This window comes from Copidosoma floridanum, unplaced genomic scaffold, assembly GCF_036245765.1.
Source record: "Copidosoma floridanum isolate Cflo_tuat_1 unplaced genomic scaffold, Cflo_Japanese_pri ptg000032l, whole genome shotgun sequence".
In the NCBI taxonomy this organism is placed as follows: domain Eukaryota; kingdom Metazoa; phylum Arthropoda; class Insecta; order Hymenoptera; family Encyrtidae; genus Copidosoma; species Copidosoma floridanum.
The window spans coordinates 222,799-247,621 of NW_028321909.1; the positions used below are offsets into that span (position 1 = coordinate 222,799).

At 32.4% G+C, this 24,823-nt stretch overlaps 1 protein-coding gene across 1 annotated transcript in view; it reads right to left on the bottom strand.

Moving 5' to 3' along the window:
* LOC106644350 (uncharacterized) overlaps positions 1 to 24,823 on the bottom strand; it is a 350,343-nt gene that overhangs the window by 11,931 nt on the left and 313,589 nt on the right. Inside the window, exon 5 of the mRNA XM_089597345.1 lies at positions 4,952 to 5,245. Within this exon, the coding sequence (XP_089453471.1) occupies positions 4,952 to 5,245 (294 nt within the window). The remainder of the gene's footprint in view (positions 1 to 4,951; positions 5,246 to 24,823) is intronic.

A 24,823-nucleotide genomic window follows, 5' to 3' on the forward strand; every position in this document is an offset into this window, starting at 1 on the left:
TTTTTGTATGAAAGATTACTTTTAGATAAACCTTTTGTATATGAAAATTGATTCACAGGTTGTTTTTTTTTTACAACACACGAAAGAAGGGTTTACGTATGCGTAAAAGTGTGTTTGAAGATGCATTCATGTGAAAAAAAAATTATTGCTAGCGTTGCTGCATAATATTTGCGCTCCCTTCACCTTTCTAAAATTTTTTTTTGCTAACTGTGATAAACGTTTTTAAGTCAAAAAGTAACCTCAATCACTAATGAAAAAAAAATAAAAGAGTGAAACGCAATACAAATCAATTTAATTTATAAAATAAAGAAATTTTTTTTTAATTATGAATTTATGAAAAAAAAAAAAAAATGGAAAAATTGTATGAAAATTTATTTAATTAGTGAAAAAGTAACAATTTTATGATAAATAAATACTAAACAATTTATAGAAAAGCTGTTCATCTCATATACCAATTTTTAAGTTAAAAAAAATCAATTTAACAAAAAAAAATTAATTGACTATGTAAATAAATTATTTATAAATCAAGCCACATTAATTGATGAACAGTGAATGAATGTTAACATTCAATAGTACATTACCATACTAGTTCGCGTGAAAGGCGATTGACGCTTGCGTGTTAATCAAATAACCTCTCGCACGTGTGGTATATACAACTTTTCGACACAGCGTGCGGGGGGAGCGAGATTATGAGCTATCTAATGTGGCTCTTTAAAGACCTTGACGTACACACGCACTCACACGAGTGCGTAGCATGAGCTGTGAGTAGCGTGTATAAATTGAGGTCTTTAGAGCCACCAAAGATGGCTCACAATTGAGTCCCCGCGCATGGCGTATTGAAAAATATGGTATAAACCGTACCATAACAAGAAGTAATTGAATCTCTAATATCGGGTCCGCTTATGGGAAAGTGGGTGAAGGCGCTGTTTGTATGCAGAAAGTTGCGGAAAATTTAAGTCTTATGAAAAGTGTTAAAGAATAACAAATAAAGTTAAATAAAATTTAAAGCGTGTGCTGTGGTGGCGTGCTTTGACTTGGCGTGGTGTGGAGGATACCAGTGCATGGTGGTACAGTTAGGGGGTGGGGTGAAGGGGGATTAACATGAAAATTCACTTTTGTCACACATTTTGTCACCGTCAGAATTCTAAAATTATTGATTTACTTTCGTGCATAACACGCCTTCACAAGTATAACTTTAAAAACTAAGGGAAAAGCAGAAGCCAGTGGTTAAGAGATAGACAGCAACGGTAGATTCCAATTCACGCTTTCGTGAAAAAGTTATGAGTCAAATTGCATGCATATGTAAATTGAATATATTAGTTCTACGCTGAGGTTCGTCTTCTTAGTTCTGTTCATTTTGCGATGGATATAACATTAAACGTTGATAAGAAAAAAATTTGACTCCAGCACTAACGGTGACGTGGATGGTAGCAACGATTTTTTACTATTTGCACACAGTTCAGCTAGCGTGCTACGCAACATATAGGTGTTTTATTTGCGGTTGCGTGTGTACTGCTACCAATCATCAATAAAACTGTGGCTTGACGTGTATACATATGTAGAGTGGATGTAAATACATTTCCAAGTCGCTCGCAGAACAAAGACATAAAAAAAAGAAAAAGAAAGAAGGGACGAAGAAACAGCAAAAGAAAAGGTCTGTAATATTGTAATAATTATCTAAGCAAAGGCTCTCAATGGTAGTGTAGAAGCAAATAGTCGTAGATTGCCTTCCACCCGTGAGTTTTACATTTGAACACACTAGTGGCTATGCAGCGAAAAATTATGTTGTACAGTCTAATTCTGGTGTTTTGTTGATAAAGAGGTGAGCTGTTGGTATCCAATGGTTGTTTTCTGTGAATCTAAGCTATGACTTGTAAGGTCACATCACACATGGCATACCGGTTCTACGTTACTGTACATTTTGCAGACTAACAGAAATTGCAGGAATCGAACATTGAATTTTGCAGTTAAATAGGAAGTGGAAGATGAGCAATATTGAAGATATACAAATAAAAGTGAATAATAGACTGTAAAGCTTAATGCGTCTAGGGAAAAAACTTTAATTACGAAGAAGAGAGTAGCTACGAAGCCAGTTGCATTAAAAACCATGTATCAATACTAAAGTGCAGGTATGCATAGTTTGCAGCAAGTTTCTATTTTTCATCATAACCACGTATGACCACGAGTTTGATGGATATCTACGTACTTTGTATTTTTCTTTTACCTTATCATTATAAACTTACTTTTAATTATACTTATAACAAAATATATGAGTAGATGGGTTCTGTCAGTGTTCAATAATGTTATTTAAAGTTTACTTAAGCGAAAAAAAAAAGAAATGTGCACAGTGCACACAGCGATGCATATCAATAAAACTAGGTAGATATGTATCAAGTTTCTTACGCTTAATATAGCCCAAATTGTTAGTTAAATTCGAAACAAATTTTTTTACGATTTTGTTGATTTCAATATTTTTTAAATAATTTATAAAAATGTAAGAACTAAATAGTTCCGTACACTTGTATGAGTAGAATATTAGAAAAATTAAGTAAAGTTAATAAGCGACTGGGTTAACAAACAATGACGAAGATACTTTAAATATCGTCTACGGAATTCCGTATCTTCTTCGTCGTTGTTTGTTAACCCAGTTGCTTATTAAGTTAAAGTTAAAGTAAACTGATGAAAAATTAATTAGGCAATTTAAACTGTTAGTTGACATAGGCTTTCTCTCAAGTCCTGTTCCAATATTGGGAAATAACGTTAGGAAAGATATTATTCATAAGTAAGAGACAACTCTACTGTTTCAGGTAGTGGAAGAGAATATCATAGCCATTGTGGTCACCGAAGGTTTCACGAGTCTATGCGTTATATTATCAACATAAGTAGTCAATGAAGTGATGTATGCTTATAGACGGATAAAGAAGAGTCCATCACTCTTATATCAAAAATTTAGACACACTATTAAGTGACAAAATTGTAAGATGTTGGAGCCAATTGATTGCAAACTAAAAAAAAAGTGTCAAGTATAACAAGTTTATCTTATAAATTCAAGCTTCATCTTTCCAATTTTATTTCTAAAAAGAATAGGATACTGTGGTTACTTTCGATAGTAAGCACAAAAGAAAATAGACAACCGTATTTTATGTGTTCGTTGTTTGACAGGCGCAATCAGGATTCGTAAGTTCCAATAAATAATGGTATATTTTTCATTTTTATGGACATCAGAAATTATGCTTCTTTCAATATTATTTTGATGATATTTAATTAGTAAAATAGAATAACTGACCCAAAAACATTTAATTTTTATTTGATAGCTTGAATTTCCTTGGCTAATCAAAAAGATCACAATAGAATGTACAGGCATTGAGTGTTATACTAGTTATATTGCAAAAATAGTTAGCAGTTAGTGGTTTTTTACACATATTCAATTTATTTATTGTTTTCATGTTTACGTTGATGTGTTACATATATTTTTTCGTACAGTGTGCAATTTTACAAGTATAGTACACGCTGCTAGTTTCCAGACTGATAGAACGTGAGGAAATAAAACTACATGTGCAATAAATATACGAAGGATAAATACATATGGGTAAATATATACGAGTAGGTCGCGCTGGCGCAAAGATAGAGTTGCAGTTCCATCAATCTCTAAAATTAAGCAGCATTTGAGGTGGTTAGTACTTGGATGGATGACCGTTCAAGTCTCGCCGTTTCGCTTGTGCTATTGATTCTCAAAGGTCGATTAAATGTTTCTTTTACGGTTCGTCAAAGTGATCATAGGTGTGATTAAGTTGCATCTGGCCATAACTCAGTTGAACAGATGGCTGCTGAAAGACACTATTCGTGTGTGAAAAAGCCATGTTTGAGCCTACGGGTGATGATTGATAACAAAAAAAGTATTTCTTTATGGGTCATTCTATAAGAACTGACATAATTTAAGGACTAGAATAGATAAACATTTAAAATGGATTTTCAATTTTTCAAACATTTTTTTTTGTTTTCTTTGAGAAAAAAATTAACTAAAATTGTTTGGGACCTGCTGGGTTTGTACGAGAAAAGTTTTTACGACAACTTTTTATTTTATTTAAAAAAAACAGTATCGTTAAAGGCTCTAACAAAATCTTGTTATAATCAAGATAACAGCACTCTTAACGAATATTCGACGGTATATTATGTACTTATGATTGATACTTGTACAAGTCACTATACGAGTCGATAATCCAACATTTACCAAAGATATAATACGTTACAAGATAACCTTGCGGGCTCTTAGCAAAAAAATGAAAATGAAATTCACCGTTGCACTTATATCATATATTTAAACTTCTCGTAACGATACGTAACATTTTTTAGCATTACAAGCTCTTAGTTTTTATTTTGGAGAGAATAAATTTATGATTTTGAAAACCTGTAGCACTAAAATAAAAATAAAAATGTAAAAAATTTTTGCATAACAAATTTGTCAGATTTCAGTCTCGCAACTTAAACACTATCCAAATCTTAAATAATATTTATTTGGGTTCTCTAAAATGCATAATTAAGACCCCATGCCGTAGAAAAGTTAAAAAATCCGTATTATGCTTTCAGGCATTACCAAAACAGCAAACTTACGAGTTAGACACTAGCTTGTAACACTATTAACCCCTTTTTTATATTTCAAATAAAAGCAATGTTTTTTTTTTATGATCTAAATTCCGTTGTATTTTCAGTAAAAAGAATTCCTCTTATATTTGAAAAAGCTTTCAGACCGATACATCCTGACACGACGTTGTAATTGATTAAGACATTAAATAAAACGGTTTGAGTTGATAATCGATATGAATATATTTTTAAAATATACACATACAAAAAACCCATTTACATAGAACATACACGTACTCTAGAATACCAGGCAATAAAAGACGTTTCTTATAGACACAATATGTAGAGTTACAAATAGTATAGGACTCACCAGTTGGAAGGGGCACGGGCTCGGTGGTTGGATGGTGGGCGAGTGCCTCGCCAGGATAAGAGAATGAACCACTTGGGATGGGCGAGTAGGAGCCGCAAACGCCACCGCCTACACCAACGCTCTCAGCTGTGGGTGCCGGATAAGACGGCGCCGACGGGTACGCCCATTCGCCTGGCGCCGTTGCTACTGCCACTGATACTGTCGACGCGGTACTATCAACGGTTGTTGTTTCTGCTGCTGTTGTTACTATCGTTCTTGCTGTCGTTTTTGTAAGCCCTGTGACCTCATTTGTATCTATTGAAAAGAAAAAAAAAGCAAGGTCATTAAATTACTACATTTTTTTCGATTTATAAGGTTTATTTCTCAAATTTTAACATTATGTAATTTTTTCATCTCATAGGAGTTTTTTTTCACGCACTGCCAGTGAATAACTGTGGCATTCGGTTACTTGCACGGGGATATTATGACCAGATTTACTTAATTCCATTGCAAGTAGCTTCGATTTCACTTCTACTTCACCTAGTGAATCCTACTGAACTAAAGTGGAAAACTACCGTATTTTTTTTAAAATTTGAGATAACTTATTGCTATTGGTCCTTTTTTATAGATCAAACTATACGTAAATCATCTTGGAGGTGTCAAGAATCAGTATGCAAAATTTTAGCAACATCACTTGAGTAGTTTTCGTGGTTAGCGATTACAACGGTTTTTGCGACTTTGCTTCATATATTAGTAAGATTTTTATTAGCTAGTATTTTAAACTGTGAAAGGGTGAATAAATTAGACTTAAATTATTAATTTAATCATGAAACAAAGCATATTTTCCTTCATTTGTAGCGCCTACCTATATTTGCCTGAATGAATTAGGCCCCCACGGTAAAGCAGTTTTTTGAAGGGTCTCTTAATTTTTTAACCATGGATCAGAAATCAATAGACAATTACCCAATAATGCTTCTTTATTTCACAGTTCTATGTTCTATCTGTTAAAAAGTGATGCAATTTTGCAATACACATATATCACGATGCAGTAGACCAGTTAAATATCGGAACATTATTGAATGGTTTAATTAGACGTAATTCTAAGGGAACAAATGCGTTTGCACTGTCTTTTGATAAATAATTGTAATTATTAAAAATTCAATATTTACTAAAGAGTTGTATCTAAAATAAAATGATAGAATTAACAATCGATCCATTATTGATTTCTTCTATTATTTATTATCTATTTAAAAAATAAATAAAAACAAGCAGGGTTGTGTGGTTAAAGCAGCCTGTTTATAGTTATAAATTTTTTGTTGGTTTAAAGTTGACAGCTTTTGGTCTCTTTAATGGAAAATATCACATTTGACATAATTTCATAAGGCAAAAATTCTATGTAGACCCCAGGTCAACCACCACCCCTGTCTAAGTCAGCACGGTAATTTTTTTAGGGTCAATCACGATAAAACTTACAATTTTTTTCCTCTGAGTAAAGTTATACAAACTATATGTACAATGATAAAAACTATTTATTCATACAAATGTTAATGAAACTCAGTTGCGCACTTAAAGAGGTTTGGGCATTGTTTGAAAATGCTTTTTATTCTCGAAAAAAATATGTATGATCATGTGTGTAAATATGTCACAATGCTTTTCGACGTAATAAAAAGGTTTGTACCAAAAGTTGAAGACCTAAAAAAGACACTCGTATCAAAAAATATGCACCTTCCACCTTATCAGGCATTTGAAAGAAATATCTGTGCAAACGTAAATGAAGTCACGAGTGGGTTTTCTGCTAATTGTATGGGAGAGAACCGAGCATCGTCTGCTGCTAGCTAGTCTTTTTATACGGAGCAAGACGTTATTTCAAAATTGCGTCTAGAATTTGTTAAACTTGAAATCATGATCTAAAACTTGGCTCAGCCCTTCTTAAGACCTCAAACTATACCGCTGTGCAAAAAAAAGTTTGTTTTTTAAAAATTTATTGTACACTTTTGTTAACGAAAACTGAGTCTCCAACTTTTTTTACGTTATTTTTTATCATAAAATTAACATGTTTTTAAATTTCTTTACTAAAACTAATGAAAACAAGCTGCTTTAAAGTATGCATCGTAATTTGTTCATAACATTTAATGGTTTAACCTTTGAGCACTGAGGAGTTGAACAGAATTTAATTGATCGTGATACAGTGGGTGGAAGTTTTTGTGCAGGGTTAGTACAACTCACTTCAACACGTTGTCTGATGGGAGCCCCCGCATACCCGCTTACCCCTCCCAGAAGAGTGCCCGAACGTCCTCATTACAGAATATAATATGTATTATCTTATTTTTTACTTTTTGTGAAAGTACTGCAAATAGTGAACAATAACATTGTAACATTAATAACATCAATACTTTCTTAACATTATAAAACAAAAAAATGTGGATGTTAATAGCACATTCTCATTCACTAATATTCAGGTACATCTAGATTTTATGCAAGGAAAGTCAATTAAAACTTATATAAAATCATGTTTGTAATCACTTTTTCGACACGCCGTGCGCTGGGACCTCGACAGAGATTAGTAGAGAGATTGCTGACTGTAATGCTACGGCGCGAGTTCACTTTTAGAGACTGTTTCGAGCGCCCTATCGCTGCCAAGCGGTCGAACCTGACGCACATATTTCGTTTTTATTTGAGAAGCGTGTAGGGGATATACCGAGTGTGTGCCTTCGGATTCGTGTAGAAATGGGCATGTAGGCACACATTATAAAGACGCATAAAAGGGGTATCACGATATAGTGAACCTGTAAAGAGGGGAGAAGTGCTTCTCTACTTCTGACTGTTACTACATATAAGTATTTATGCATAATGCAGCTCAGTGGAGCGAATGTGTGCGATGAGCGAGGCAATCAGTGTATCTTTATGCTAGTATCGTGTTCTAGTACACCGATACACTTCAACCTGATATGATAAATATGGATGCTTTTTTCCTTTTCAGATTTTTATGCTAACACGTCGTAATAACCATTAACTATAGCCTAAGCTTTGGAGGTTCTCTTTGAAAACATGTCACTTCTAAACTATGGTAGGCATGTTGCATCAATAGCCGAGGTAGCTAATGCTCCCGTAACGACGACTTTCATATTTTGTCCTCGATTTTATTCCTGGCATTTTTTTTTTCCCTGCAACCCAACAGATGTTTCTTGCTTTATTAGTAAATTATTTTTTTTTACATTCTTTCAATATTTATTAATATAACATGCCTCATACTGTTTTATAAAAGGTAATTACAAAGACAATTTTACCTCAACGGCCTACCGCCTGCGCTGCGCCGTGAGCTGCAATCACGCGTTGTTGCAACAGTCTGCAGCTAACGTACTTTCCCATTGTTTTTGTTGTGCATACACACATCGACCGTAAGTACAACAAATACCAAAGTTTAACATTGTTCTGATTAAATATTTTTTTGATCTGTATTGCTGGTGTGTACACGTGTTGCATATGACACTTAGTGTGCAAACAACTGCGTGACTGAATAAAGTGCAACAATATAAACAGAGATTTTTTTGGTCGGAGGTGACATCAGTGAGATTAGATTTGCTGTTGTATCAGCTGCCTGTTGCAGATTTTTTTTTTATACACGTGATTAAAGTGATTGTGTATAATGTTATAAGTGCAATGACAATATAAACAAAGTGGTTGTGGTAAGAATTTTCGCGCTCTTGTCCTTGATAAATTTTCTTTTGGCTATTTTACGGTTGTGTGATACCCGGGCTACGATGTTTTTTCAGTGATTAAGTAAAAATAGTAACAAGACCGTACGACTTTTGTCAGTACAGGGGCTGCATAAAATCAAAGCTTTCTGGTGAAAAGCTCTAGAGATTTTCAGATGACACAAATGAAAAGGATCGCCACATCACGTGGATTCAAAATACAGGTAAGCGTTAATCCAGTTATATTTAATTAATCGTCGGCTTAAAAATTCGATCACGTAGGATTAACGATAAAAGCGTTTACAATTCGTGTTTTTTTTTAACCTCATTTTTTTTTATTTATTCGTTGACAACGTTTGACATTACCATTGACATACATCATTTCAATGCGAACGCGTTTGAGAAAACATTGTAAAAAAAAAATTCTGATCGCCAGTATACGCCTAATTTCTTTTGCTCCGGAAAATAAAAACAAGCTGCAATTTTTTGGGATCTTCTAAATTTTGCTCAAGAGTCCTTATTTGAATGACTTCATTATTTTATTTTATTAAACAGGGGTACTAGGGACTTTTTTTATTGCTAAAAATGTAGAACTAAGACCCACCTGGAAATTATATGCATTGTTTCTTATTGCATGAACAATAAATAAAATTAAAAATATCCGACGAAATACAAAAGGCGGGTCATTTTAAAACAATTTTACGCCAATCACTTAAGGTGGCTCCAGTGGCCTCAATGTTAAAGTTATAAATAACCCAACCGAGGTTTAATAAAATTGAATTATATTCTTTGAATTCCCATCTTTCTATTCGTATGAAAAAAATTAAGGTTGACGATGAAAATTGTAAGAAATCATGTTTACAAAATCGTAGTTTTAAGACGGGTTAGATAGGAAATGCAAACTTATGCGATATACAACCTACTGCTGAGCTTATATAAATAATCCGTAAGGTGTAAGAAATATACTATCTTGTATATGTTATTACGTAGTTTTCGATGACATGAAAAAAGTGTCTTGTTATCGAAAAAAATCTTTAAATAATCGGAGACTAAGTATACAGTTACGAGTGCAAGTCAGCTCTCAGCTTTTTTTTTTTTTTTTTTTTTTGCTGAACATAATTGTAATGACAGTGATAATGTCTGAAGTACCTGGTGCCCAGGGTGGAAAGTATCAACGTCATCTCTTGGGCTTTTATGGCAATTTGTAACGTAGCCAGTAAAGACTTGTTACTCGGGGGTTTTTGGGGTTGCTAAACACGAACATAAGGTCGAAATACAAAATTTTCTGGTCCCTGGTCCTATTATAAAACAATTGTTTGTTAAAAACTCTTATATTTCGGGATAAAATCGGATAATTAATGTTTTGCTCTAAAATTGGTACTCAAGAAGTTTTTTTTGGTTCCTATGGGAAAATTTTTGAAACCAAATAAAAATTTTGATGATTTTTAAAAGAAATTTTTATTAAAAAATTTAGATGTACGTATTAATAATAGTTTAAATTATTTGTTTTGTAAAATGACAATAACAAAATTAAAAAATTTCAAATCATTTCAACAATATTAAAGGGCAATGAGTGCGTTGTCGAACTTTTCGAGCATTTGACGATTTTTTTTTTTGGTTAGTTGTAAACTGTCCCTAGAGTTGTACAAAACAGTTAGACCTCTTAAACCAAGCCATAAAATTTAATTGTATAACTTTGGAATTTTTTTAAAAATGTTTATTTCGACCGTTTTTATGACGATTTTGTACAGACACTACTTTTAGACACACGTACAGAATTGTATAACTATTTTAATCAAATGTCTTCAGGATTCGCCTTTGTACTGTTAAAAAGCTGCTATTTTTTATAAATGAAAAAAAAAAAAAAGCATCCGAGAATTCTCAGGAGCCAAGGTAATTTTTTTTCCTTACAATTTCTCAGTCGTTAATTATTAACACCGATCTGACTAAAACTTACACATGCTGTTGTTCAATAACTATATTTTTATAAAAAAATAGTATCAATCTATATACAGCCGGATACTCATAAAATCCCGGTAAAACAATCACCACTATCTTCGCGGTGCTCACCAGAATCCTGGTTTCAGTGTAGGAGGAGAGACACTGTGGTGGTGGTGGCGCTCCGAGCGCATCTTGACAAAAAGGGAGCAAGTAATTTCAAAATTTCCATGCTATTTTTGGCATAACCTCAATCAAATTTATTGCTTATGTAACTATCTGTAAAATGACACGTTGAAATGAAAAGAAATCTTTGTTTGTTTCGAATTTATTATGCTGAATGCGAAACCAGAAAAGTAAATTTTGAGAAAAAATTGACAGCAGTTTAACACATTCTATTTGTTTTCTGCACGAAAATAACGCAAAATTGTGTTTGCATACTTAGGTAACAACAATTTTTTATGTTGGGCAGCATTTTTATTACGATCTGCAGGGTTGTGTGCAAATCATTTTTCAAAGGATGATTTCGTACAAAATACCCAAGGAAAAATTCGCTTGCGTGCCACCGCTGTTCCAATTACTTGGCAATTGGCAGAGCCTCAGATTATTCCATAAATACTGGATTCCACAGCAAACAAGGAACTACAAGAAAGCCAACATCAAGAAAAACCAATCAAAGCCAATGGAACAGATCGATCAATGGAAATTAATTTTGGAGGACAACAAGAAATCACAGGTAATGATAGCGTATCTGTTAAAACTACCACCGAAAAAAGTAATGAAGTGAATTACTTTATTATAGATGAACCTTCTTTTGAACATGAGGGCAAGAAAATTTTTGCTGCTTTTGATTGGCCGCATCTCATTAAACGTTTGCTGTATCAGTTGAGAGCACATAAATGTATTTTCATACACGATAAAGTTATAATGTCTTACCATGTTGGAGCAATCGGCTGAGTTCATGAAAAAAGTAGATGTTGTGATTAATATCCGTAACTCATTACAGAGATTAAAGAATGTTCGATTAATTTTGTAGAATGGTCTAGACAATGGAAGACACACACAATTCCTGCGAGTTCACGCGGAAAATCCGTGCAAGTGATAGGCCGCCTTGTTTTATTAGTTTGTCCTTGACTACCAACTGTTTGTTGCAGCTGTTTGATTATATAAAAAATAAAAATTAAATATTCTGGACGTCAAATTAGCGACTGGTCTTTGTAACCAAGATAGCGTAGAGCATACTAATTCAAGATGCTGAGAAAGGGGTGGTTTTAATCCAAATCCAACTTGCCGTATGTATCACCCTACTTTTAGGCAAATTTTTTCTACTGATTTTATAGATACTTGTCAACAAGGTAACATCAAAATTTTAGAAACTCGTTTCTTGGTAAATTTGAATCAGATTAGCTTAAGTATTAAAAGTGTGAATTCATTGGCAGCTGTTGCAAATAATTTACCTGATAAATTAGAAGTAGCAGAAATGCGAGAAATGGAAGAACTTTTGCAAGCACGGAAGTGATGGAAACATTTTTGCCTATAGTTTCAGAAGGAATAGTAGACTTTGATACGAAAGGCTTGTATGAAAAACCGCCATTACTTACTTAAGCAGATATACAGCCAAAAGTGCTTTAAAAAAAAGTAAATGTTTGAATTGTAAGTATATATTTATAAAAAGTTCTGATCAACGAGTCACCAATAACGAATTTTATACAAAATGTAGAGAATATGAGCATACTGATGAAACACTCTCAGAAATAGTGTATTTTTCAAGACCGACTGAATTTTTTTTCTAAAATCATTTCTTGTCAATTTCAAGGTTTTTAAAAACATTATTCAAGTCTTTGGCATCAAAGAAAACTAATTACTTGTTTAACAGATGTAGTGGAAAAAATAACAAACGATCACTTTTCTCAGGTGTTTGATAAGAATAATACGAGTTATAAACATTGAGTAGAAGCTTTAAAAATTTTGTTGAGAGTGAAAGTTTTCAAAACTACTCGGGAGAACAATCAAGAATGGAAAGCATAGGCGAAAAAACACATAAAAACTAAGAACCGTAAAATGCTTAGTGTAAAAACGTTTAAATTATTAGTTTTTTTGGAAGTTATTTAAATGTATAGCGTTAAATCTATCCCTGGTGATGTTACTTCAGTATAAAACTATTTTTAGATATATTAAATGTATATTAACAGGGGTAGATAGTCCTATTATCGAGTCTGTCTCTATTATGGCCATTCGATTTATAATAACATTAGTATTAAAGATGTCGTAGTTTGTGAGTACCAATTTTTTAAATCATTAATATACTAAAAGCTTCAGTAACCCGTTTAATGTACCATAAAAATTTCTCATACTTTAATCGTTGCATTCGGTAACTTATGTAGTATTTAAAGAAACATTAATTAGAGCTTTTATTCGTTGTATTATCAAGAAACAAAATACGTCTTTAATTATTTTGTGATTCACTTAAATACATGAATTAATAAAGAATGTTATTGAAGTTAATAGAAAATTGATGTAAGATTTAGCTTGTAAACACATTACTTGAACTCTTTTATACCGTACTACTTGAAGTTTTAATGATTGATTAGAAGAAAATTCGTCTCGATAATGGGCTTGTTTCTGGTGGCGTTAGTGTGCCCATGTAAGATTTCCATAAGATTATACCTATGTATTAAATAGATTTTAATTGGATTTTATATAATATATAGGTATACTCCTATGGAAATCTTACATAAGCACACCAGCACCACCTGATGCTAGAAACAAGCCCACTACGGTTGAATATACGGACATGTCTTGATAATATAGACTGATCAAAGATGTAGGCCTTTAAAACAAAGTCAAAAAAATTTGTTTTTCTATTTTCAGATAATGATTTATAATTTATAGCTCTCTATATATGCGCTTTTTTCGTTCATCATGTATTACTTGTATATTAAAGTAAATTATATAAAATTTTTTAATATAACTAATAAATTTTAATATAATTCACTACGTAAGAAATGTAAAAAAGTAAATAACCATGTTTTGTCCCACGAATCTCTTAAGCAGGCTAATATTTTCATGGTTGTAAAGAAATTTTAAAAAACATAAATGAAAAAAAAAAATTGATGATTAAATAGCATGATATACATATATTTTCAAAATAATCTCCGACAAATCTTACTATCAAATCATTAGCTCGTTTCGTCCTACATCACTCTCTGGCCTCCTGAAATATTTATTCACTGGTACTAAGTTTATAATATTTTATTTTATTCGTTATCTTCTTCGTTAACATTGTTGTGAACAACAAAGATCATTCCATGGAGGTAGCACTATTTAATATTTGATTTTTAATATTTGATATTATTAACAGTCACTTGATCTCAATACTATATGTAACTTTCAATTACTAAACATGTACACATACTGTACATTTATTTAAGTTACTTTATTACCTACAGTTTTTTATAACTTACAACTTAGTCATAAATCCTCCTTAAATAATTCAAATAGCTTTTGTACCAAGATTGCTCCGTATTACTATCATGACTTGGCCTGACATTATTACTTTTAATTCATCGATCATAATATTGGAAGATCAAGTGCTAGTGTACCAACAAGAGTCACAAAATGTTGCTTAACTATTCTCATTAAGTTTTTAATGCTCTATATTAAAGCAAATTTCTGAAAAACGATTACTACTTTGTTCATAAGGTCATACTTCTTATGGATTAGACAAAAAAATGTTGTGGAATGAAGCGGCTAATATAGCGCACTCATACCGCTTTTGCAACCACATCATATTTTATCTATTAATCTTCTGTGCACAAATATTTTCATGTAACTTAATATTGCGTTGTCTTGAATTCTCATTTCGACCACTTCGAGATCTTGCAATGAACTATAATAAATGTAATGTTTCATAAGCCTTATGAATCATTGAGCGATATCAAGAAGGGATGTAAATTTATAGAAAATTTGAATCGTTTTCCATCTAGAGTAATTAAAATAGTGAAAAGCTTATGCACTGGATCATTACATTTGGCTGACGGAAACTAAAAGTATGGCTGATTATTATATGATTGTTGAATGAAAATACCTAGGTAAAATTGTCTTTGTACTTACTTTTTATAAAATAGCACGAGGCATGTTATATTAATAAATATTGAAAGAATGTAAAAAAAAATAATTTACTAATAAAGCAAGAAACATCTGTTGGGTTGCAGGGAAAAAAAAAATGCCAGGAATAAAATCGAGGACAAAATATGAAAGTCGTCGTTACGGGAGCATTAGCTACCTCGGCTATTGATGCAACATGCCTACCATAGTTTAGAAGTGACATGTTTTCAAAGAGAACCTCCAAAGCTTAGGCTATAGTTAATGGTTATTACGACGTGTTAGCATAAAAATCTGAAAAGGAAAAAAGCATCCATATTTATCATATCAGGTTGAAGTGTATCGGTGTACTAGAACACGATACTAGCATAAAGATACACTGATTGCCTCGCTCATCGCACACATTCGCTCCACTGAGCTGCATTATGCATATATACTTATATGTAGTAACAGTCAGAAGTAGAGAAGCACTTCTCCCCTCTTTACAGGTTCACTATATCGTGATACCCCTTTTATGCGTCTTCATAATGTGTGCCTACATGCACATTTCCACGCGATTCGGCAAGCGCACACTCAGCATGAATCTCCAATGTGCCTACATGCCCATTTCCACACGAATCTGTAGGCACACACTCGGTATATTCCCTCCACGCTTCACAAATAAAAAAAAAAAATGTGCGTCTGATTTGACCGCTTGACCGCGACAAGGCGCTCGAAACGGTGGCCAAAAATAAACTCGCGCCGTAGCATTACAGTCAGCAATCTCTCTACTAGTTTTTTTAGTTGAAATAAGTTTTATTAGCATAACAATTGAATGTACATGGCCATCTGGCAGAATTTTTACATTATCATTATAAATTATAAATTTTTCACTTTTTAATTCACACAGAGAATAGTTACTGATATACTGTATATTCATACAAAATTAAATTTTAAATATAAAAAGATCTTATTTTTTCTTATATTATCTTATTTTAGCAGAGATATTATTTCAACTACTTGATTAGATAGTCTTTTTCTCTTAATAGTACGCATTCATATATTGATTTCTGATTTACAAATAAAATTTGAAAATGCTTTAATAATATTTTCATTTAAGACAGAAATAAGTGATTCAACATTAAATGGATATGAGACACCTAGATCTCTTAATCTTTCCAAGAAAGTAACTCTACGCTCATTGTATTTTTGGCATTGCCAAATAACATGGTTAAACTCTTCTACTTCTTCTCCACAATCACAATCAGCAATATCTATCACGTTTTGTCTAATCAGAGCAGCTTTTAATGAATAGTGGTTACACCTCAAACGATTAATTGAGACTATTGCTTTCCTGCTCAAGTTGTATCCCTGGAACCAAGGTTTGGAAGTTAAATTAAAGTACTTATCAAAATATACAACACCTTTGTTATTATTAATAGCATACTTAACTTTTTCTATATTATTGTTATCCAAGCATTCCTTTTTGAATTTGCTGAAAATATCAGTGAATGGTACAGGAGCATCTAGTAGCTTCCAATTTAAGGCTGCTTCTTTGGCCATTTCATCTGCTTCCTTATTACCAAGGATACCACAACGAGCAGGGATCCATACAACTCTAACTCTTTTACCACTAACGTTCGTTTTATACAAAAGTTTTGAATATTATGAATCAGAAAGGATTTTTTCATTCAATTTTTTTGAAACTTTAAAGCTGTCAAAACGCTAAAAGAATCTGAAAAAATAAAAAAATTATCTAGGTCAGATTTGTTAATCTGCCCTAGGCCATTATAATAGCTAAAGCTTCAGCAGAGTAAATTGAAGAGTTAGAATTAATTTTATAACTCTTACAAAATTTTCTATTGATACTAAAAACAGCGAAGCCTACACAAGATGAATTCTCAGACACAACTTTAGAACTGTCCGTAAAAATAAATGTACTGTTTTAATTATCTTCATTAAATGTGTTATTGAAGATAGTATTGGATAGCCCCAAGGATTCATCTTTTACACACGAAACTACGTCTACATCAGGTACAAATATGAAAGATTCAAGGCTCTCATGATAACATGGAAATACAATCGAGTTTTGAATAGTATCAGCCAGAAACCAAGTGTTAAGATAAATATTTAATAAGGTGGATGGGTTAAAGTTCATTCCATAAATAGTGTGTTCATTCAACTCTCGTAGATCGTTAAACTTTTTAATCAAAGGATGATCCTGGATGGACATACATTCAAGTAGAAATTTATAACATAACAATTCAAATCTGTCTCTAAGTAAGGGAACTTTTGACTCAACAATTAAAACACTTACAGGAGTTGACTGTCTATAGCCCATGGCTAATCTTATGCACTTGAACTTTATTTTCTCTAATTTCTGAAACATATTGGCATTGCACAGGGCAAACAAAAACCCAGCGTATTCTAATCGAGACCTAATTAAAGATTTGTAAATATTAAGCAAAACAACGAGATCAGCTCCCCACCACAATCCTCTAAGGCAACTTAAAATTTAAAAAAAACACTTGTTTTTTCGCACATCAATTTTATGTGTTCATTCCAGTTCAGTCTTTCATTCATAATAACACCTAGAAATTTAGTTGACTGAGATTCCGTAATCGATACACCATAAATTTTTAACCGATAATCATTACGTTTTCTACTATTTTTATCAAAAACGATAAGTACGCATTTATCTGGGGCAAGAACAAGATTTATACTTCTAAAAAAATTTGACAAAATGGTGATAAGATTTTCCATCAAGATGAGGTCATTTTTAACATCGTCCGATTTGATATACAAAACTATATCATCTGCAAACTTCAGAATTGAGACTCTAGGATCAATATATTCATCAATACGATTTATGTAGATAGAAAATAAAGTAGGACTAAGTACGCTACCTTGTGGAAGTCCCTTGTATGTACGTTTATTAACATTGCCTGGGCAATTTATAACGTTAATAGACCTTTCAGTCATCAAATTATATATAAATCAGGTCATCTTTTTCTGCAAGCCTAGTTCAACCAAGTTTTGACTTAAAATTTATATTATTATACACCCCCTTAATATCTAAAAAGAGTAGCTACTATTTGTTCTTTTGTGTAAGATTGTGATTGTATATCAGTGGTTAAGATAGAAAGAGTATCATGGCATAATCTGTATTATCTGAAATTAACCTTTTGCAGCAAATCTCTCTACTAATCTCTGACCTCGATTATGAGCCATATGTTGTGGCTCTAAAGACTTTAATTTACACACGCGACTCACAACTCATGCTGCGCACTCGTGCGAGTGCGTACACTCGAGATTTTTGCAGAGCCACATTAGATGGCTCATATTCTCGTTCCCCGCGCACGATGTGTCGAAAAGTTGTATACACCACACTTGCGAGAGGTTAGGTGATTGAAATGCGTGCGTCAATCGCCTTTCTTGCGCACTAGTATCGTGATGTACTATATACTCATGTCGGATTACAGTTCAAGGGCAGCTGTTATAAATACTTTAATGTTATTTAATGCAACGAAGCAGCTACAGTGATTTTTACGAGAGTAACCTTATAAGAATAATTAAAAGCGTTGGTTATTTTTATATACAAGCGTTTTCAAGTCCATAATATTTTTGTTATTTTTGCATTTTTTTAACTATAAGTAAATGTATTACTTCAAAGCGTATAATGGTACTAGAAAGAATTAACAAACATAAACGTATTGAAAAAAATGATAGGAATATGAGAGATTATGGTTTTTTCAGGGGTGCATGAGTACAGCAACACTACACTTGTATTCCTTAACTTTAGGGAAGTTTCTTTTTTTTTTCTGTCTTACTTTTATCTCCATACAACTTTCGACGTATCCAAAATAATGCAGACACACGAGAGAGACAAACGTGCAATTCACATACAGGTACGTATAGAAATGTATCTTTGAAGGAAAGGAGAACAGAAGAGAGTGTGTTATTTCTCTTATTTATTAAAACTGTTACATTTTTTAACTTAAGTGAACAAAAGAAGAAGTAAAAATGGAGCAGATCAAACCGGAAAGCTTAAAATAATGCATGTTAACATAAGGAGAAACGTTGTTGAAGAAAAAAAGTTTGTTCATACTGTGAATGAAGTCACATGCTTATCTCTCTCTCCCCATCTCGTGTCGTACTTAATTTTTTTTCTATTGTACCTTAGTTCATGGACTACTGGAAGTACTAGTGCAAGAAATACTGACATACCTTTGTTACACATAATTTGGAAACTGAACCTTTTTATTGTTAACTGGCTTTTAAAATTTCTTCTTAAGAAATTTATAAATTAAGGTTATTAGTAAATTATAAACGTACAAATGTCTTACCATCTACTTTTTTCAGTAAGAAAAAAAAAAATTTCTGCTAATGAATTAACGCAAAGCTTTCGCAAAATCTAGTTTCCTGCTTTTTCTGATAATAGTAATGCATGTTTATGATATTAAATATACAATTTTGACTTCGAAAAATTTAAATTTCATTCTAGAGAGAAGTTGAGTTTTCATTGTATATTAAGATATAAAAAATAGACATCAAAATTAGGTTTTTTGATAGTACATTACACATCTAGGACTGTAAAGTAATTGGTAAAGTAGTGTAGTGCCCAATTATAGTGAGAGTTTCAAGCTCGATGAGCGTAAAGCAGCGATACAGTAATAGTTGTAACTAACCGTTGTTACAGTGTTACAACTACAGGTATACTTTAGCATACAGTAAAATGCTACATTTAAGTGTGCTCGCGTCCAGTCTTCTTTCCAAGTACAGAAATCTGTTGTCGCTGTCTCCCTAGTTTGTGAAGACTTTTGTAGATATCCTACTCTCTATGTGCAGTAACAGTGTCACTCTAGGAGAATCTGGATACCTACCTGGTCTGCCATGTTTAGCCAAACAGTCCCGAGTGCGCGGCACACAATTTGAATCTACTTTCTTTTCTATTCTACTCGCATACACAACTAAAATCCTTTTATTTCTAAAAAATCTGAAGTTTATTATCCTAATTTATTATTTAAATATATATTTTAGTATATTCATAAAGATTTTGATTGTGTAAATATTCAAAAAAGACAATGAACTTGATTCAAATCATGTGCCATGCACTCGGGACAGTTTGGCTGAACATGGTGGACGTGGTAGTAGTGGGGGGTTGGTGTCCAGACTCTCCTAGAGTGACACAAGTAATGTAATCTTAAACAGTGCCACTTGCATGGCAAGAAGAGGCAATGCTGGACAACACGATTGCATAGCCTGTCATGGGCTGCAAACTTTGGTAATTATTTTTGAAGTTATGCTTCCATAGGTACGTTCTGCCCTACAAAATAAATCAACGATTTTAAATTGGTGACCTTAAAAAAAAGTGTAACGGAAGTGGAGTTTGCTTGATTCTCCCCCTCTGCCCCGACCTTCATGACGTACTTCCAGTCCCCCACACCACACAAGGCCACAACACCACCCAACATTATCACACTACACTACAGCACACATTTAAAATTTTACTTTTTTTAAAAACCAATTTCTAAGAAAAAAAAATACCAGTTTCCAAAGAAACTTGAACCCCTGACCCCCTGCCCCCTGCATACTGGCGGAGGTCCTTACCCACTTTGCTATAAGCAAGCCCAATATTGAAAATCAATTAGTTCATTTTATCTTACAGTTCGTAACCTATATCGAATGTAGATTTTTATTAACTGTGTATTAACTTGTTTAGTTTAATTATACATTAAATAAATAGATAATTTATTTGATGAAATATATTTTTTTTGTATATGTTTTTTTTATAAATTTGGAAATTCGTATGTATTAGAAGAGCAGCTTTCATATGTATCAATAAACGTTTATTTACTTATCATTAATTTGATACTTTTAAAATAAATAAATAATTGTTTATTCTATTTTTTACATTTTTTCAGTATTTTCACACTTAAAAAAAAAAAGTTTTCGGTACTGTATAAATAGAATAATTGATTTTTATTGCGTTTTCTTCGTTCACGAAGTTTCCTTTGTGATTGAGAACAAAATTAACAGATGTGGTTAAGCTTAAATATATGCAGCAACGCTGGAAATTATTTTTCTCAGACGGATGAGCTTACATACATACTTTTACGCATACTGGACTCCTTTTTTCTGTGATTTTTTCATAAGGTTACATGGTAAAATTGCAAATTTTTGAAATTCAACATGTGAAAGAGGGAACAGTTGAATGATTTGCAATTTTTTTTTTGGGTTTTTCTTATGGTACTTTTAGTATATTATTTTTATATATTTATTATTAAACACTTAATTTTTGAGATACAATTATATTTCGGATATGAAATATGGACTAGGTATAATGTGCATAAGCCATGTGATAAATGTGAGCGTGATGTTACAGATGTAATCAGCGTAGGCAGTAGAACCATCTGAAGATTCAATGAAAGTGTACAGTCTTGTACTGATCAGCCTCCTTATTGTTTATATTGTATTGTGCCATGATATATTGTTTAGAATTGTTTAGTTTTTAAATATTAATATATTTATTGAAACCACATTTAACTAGCGAAAGTATACTCATTCAAACGATAATTGCACTTCCTTCGTACACAATATCATTTCATAGAAGGTATATTATATTTATAATTATATTATCTTCCATCTAATTTAATAGAAGTATAACTTCTTACTCGGATACCCAAGCACCTACTGTCTTCCAGTTTGTCGTTTTAATGGATATTTAATACTTAAGGAGGCTCCATCGCCTACTCAGGTAGTAAATTCAGTGACGATCGATGCGATATAACAAGACAAAAGCTTCCTTTTATACTAGGTGTATGTTGGTATTGAAGTTTGTTTTATTTTTAACTGAATCCACTTGCTATTATATATAGTTTACTATATATTTGTACAGTCAGCTGTTGAATAATTTAATATGAATGATTGCCGTAATTTACTGTGTTATTACCCAGCAAATGAGTTTAATTGAAAAATTGTGATAAAAGTTTTCATGTTATTTTACAAATTCAAATTTTTTTATTGCGCGCACTCCCTAGACCAATATGGCCAGCAGTCTTTGTCACTGTACTCACCGAACGTAACTGCAGACCAAAATAGTATTTTAGCTACTTTATTAATTTTTTCATCGCCAACGCCTATAAAGTTACCCGGTTCCTTAAAGATAAAAATGGCAGGGTTACGGTAAGTATATTTTTTTTGCTTGTACATTCCATTTTAGTGGTTTAATTAATAGTCAAAAGTTTGCTTCAGGCTTTTGGTCATAAGACACTGTGTTAAGCGAGATTGAAAAATGCTGACTTTGAATTGAATTATCCCCGTATTTTGATCGCCAACCCATGAATATAAGGTAATGTACCATTAAAACTACAAAAAATATTTTAAGACGTTTTCAGCACATAAGAGGCTTTGTATTTGTGTTATCCAGCATCAATTTTTCTTGACGTTCAGGTGGCGCTGTTTTAGATTACTGCACGCAGCGAATTCATGGGAACTAAGGGGCAACATTGACAGCGTAATGAAGTAAATGATAGGTTCTCTGTTGTAGGCATCCTGTTAAACCTGATTTAATCTCACGTAAATATATACTATACATAATTTGGAGCAGTAAGCAAAGTATTTTGGAGTAACATGACGGTTTCTATTTTGGATCACCTATTTCGTATTCATCATAAGTATTAGTACCAAGTTTAAAATTTCTAATCACTCTGTTAAGTTAAAGCAAATCTTAACATCATAAGTAAATAATAAATAATGAATAACAAAATACAGCTATATCTTTCCTTACATCAATAAGACGTTAGCAATTTTTATGTTCTAAAACGAGCCAAACTTGATAAAGAGAATGTACTTAATACATTGTTAATATGATCATATGTCATACATAAACATATATATAATAGTATTATATATATAGTATATCTTGATTTTTGTTCTCAAACATCTGATATTTTAGTAGCTATAGTTTCATCTCTTTTGATATTAAACACTACTTGTCTCTCATTTGAATTTAACAGCCCACTCTTAAATTAAGTGTATGTAGACGATCATGACCAAGAAGTTACTGAATAAGATGTATTGGAGACTTATACTCCTACATAAAAAAAGTGAAACTAAGTAACGATAACTATTAACTAATACTTTGCACAGAACTCAGATTAAGAAAATTAAAAGAATGCCTTTACGTTATCATATCCTTATGGCATAGCAATGAATAATTGTATTTTATGTAAGGTTTGGATGAATTACCATTTAACAATTGATATTACTTAGTTTGATGTTCTTAATATACAAGTAAAAGACAGTACAATACTGCGAGTATTATACAGTAAGGAAGCTGCACTAAGCAACGACACAAAGCATGACACTTTTTAGATTTTTATTTCAGAACCTTGCAAGGGTAAAGTTTTATGGATACAATTATTTACCACTGCTTGAAGGTCTTAAAGATTCATTAAAAAAAATTAATATTATTGAATACATTAAACTTACCTGACTTTTTAAAGGTAAATTTTACAGGGATATTATTACTTTTGAAAAAATTATCATTTTTTTTATACATTTGAGGTAGCTTCCTTGCAAAAATCTGAAAATCTGAAAAACAGAATATGTTTCATTTGGTAGATTCAAATCTACCGAATATAATGGTAACTGTGTTTATACTCCAAATCAGACAAAATCTCGAGAAATTTCAGCTCAAAGTTGAACCGTTTAACATGATCTCACATGGAAGAGCATTAAAAAAACAACTGTACAAGCATATCCCGACTCAAAATCAAAAACCTAAGCAGAAATTGTATGATGTACTTATAAAATAAATTTTGTTCTTTTTAATTATGTTTCGTAAAATGCTGGTAATCGGTTATTTTAAAATATATTTGCCAAGAAAGACGTGAAAATTAGTTTCATGGTTATGTGACAGACGCTGGCAGAATCTGACACTGCTGTACGTACATACATACATATACATATATAAAAGAGTTAAATTCTCTTACTTGACTAGAGCAGTAGACAAGCTACTTTAAGGAGGCTTGGGAAAAAAGTTCAAAATGTAGAATCGTGCTGTAAAGAATGTAAGAATAAAAGAGAAGAAGAAAGTAGCTCGATTATAAAATACTATATGTTATCGATTGTTTGTATAACTGCGACTGCGAATCGTAAAATTGACGATTCAAAAAGCCGCGTGCACGGCTTTCGTTTAGAATGTCCGAGGCTGCATTTTCCTGTTCAAAAATGAAAGGAGCACCAGGGCAAGGAGGGTAATGGCTCTCTTGCGGACGGGAGGCTATGGTGGCAATTGTTTTATGCATCGAATAACTTGGTAACCAGAAAAATCAACAAAGTGACTGTGTTGTCAAGCAGGAGCAACTCTCTCTTCACTTCTTTCTGAAGACTCGAACCTCTCACACCTGTTCTATTTTCCTCCGTTATACCGTTCACTTTTGTTCAATAAATTATCAAAGATATAATACCAGTTACACGTCCTTATTTTAAAAATAAGTTTTTTGTACATGCCAAAAAGAATGTATATTATGTTTGAGCACATTATGAGTGCACATGAATTTTTTCAGATTTTTCACCACTACAAATTTTCGAGAAAAAGATTATTACATATTGACAGTTTACCACGGTCTCTTATAAGAGAGCAAGGTTAAGTTTGCCTTTTAATTGATATTAAGATATATTCTAAATGTGTTGGAATAAAAAAAAAGTTTTCATAGATGCCTTGGCACAAAAGAAAGATGCTCGACAAAAAAAACAAGCCTTGCCAAGCATTTTTTAAGAATATAAGCAGTTACAGTCGTACAGTTTCAAGTTTGTAGAGTGCAAGAGGAGGTGCACGGTAAAGGGAGCCCAGCTGCGCGGGCAGGGGGACTCCCCGTTCCTCGCCTCTCTGAATATTAGTCCCAAACGTCCTTATTTGCTTAAGTAAGTATAGTACTATTGATATTAGGAGGTACTGGATGCAGACAAAATCTGCACGAAGTAGCAACGGTATACCTACCATAATTATACTACAAGAGTAATTTATACCACTACATTACACTTAATAGCATTATACTATAAGCCACTTTGTAATATTTTTAGTACTTTGACGTATTCTAAGTAAATTTGTACGAATCATTTAAAATTACATTAAATTATTAATTCTTTTATTCAAAATACAGCAATTTCA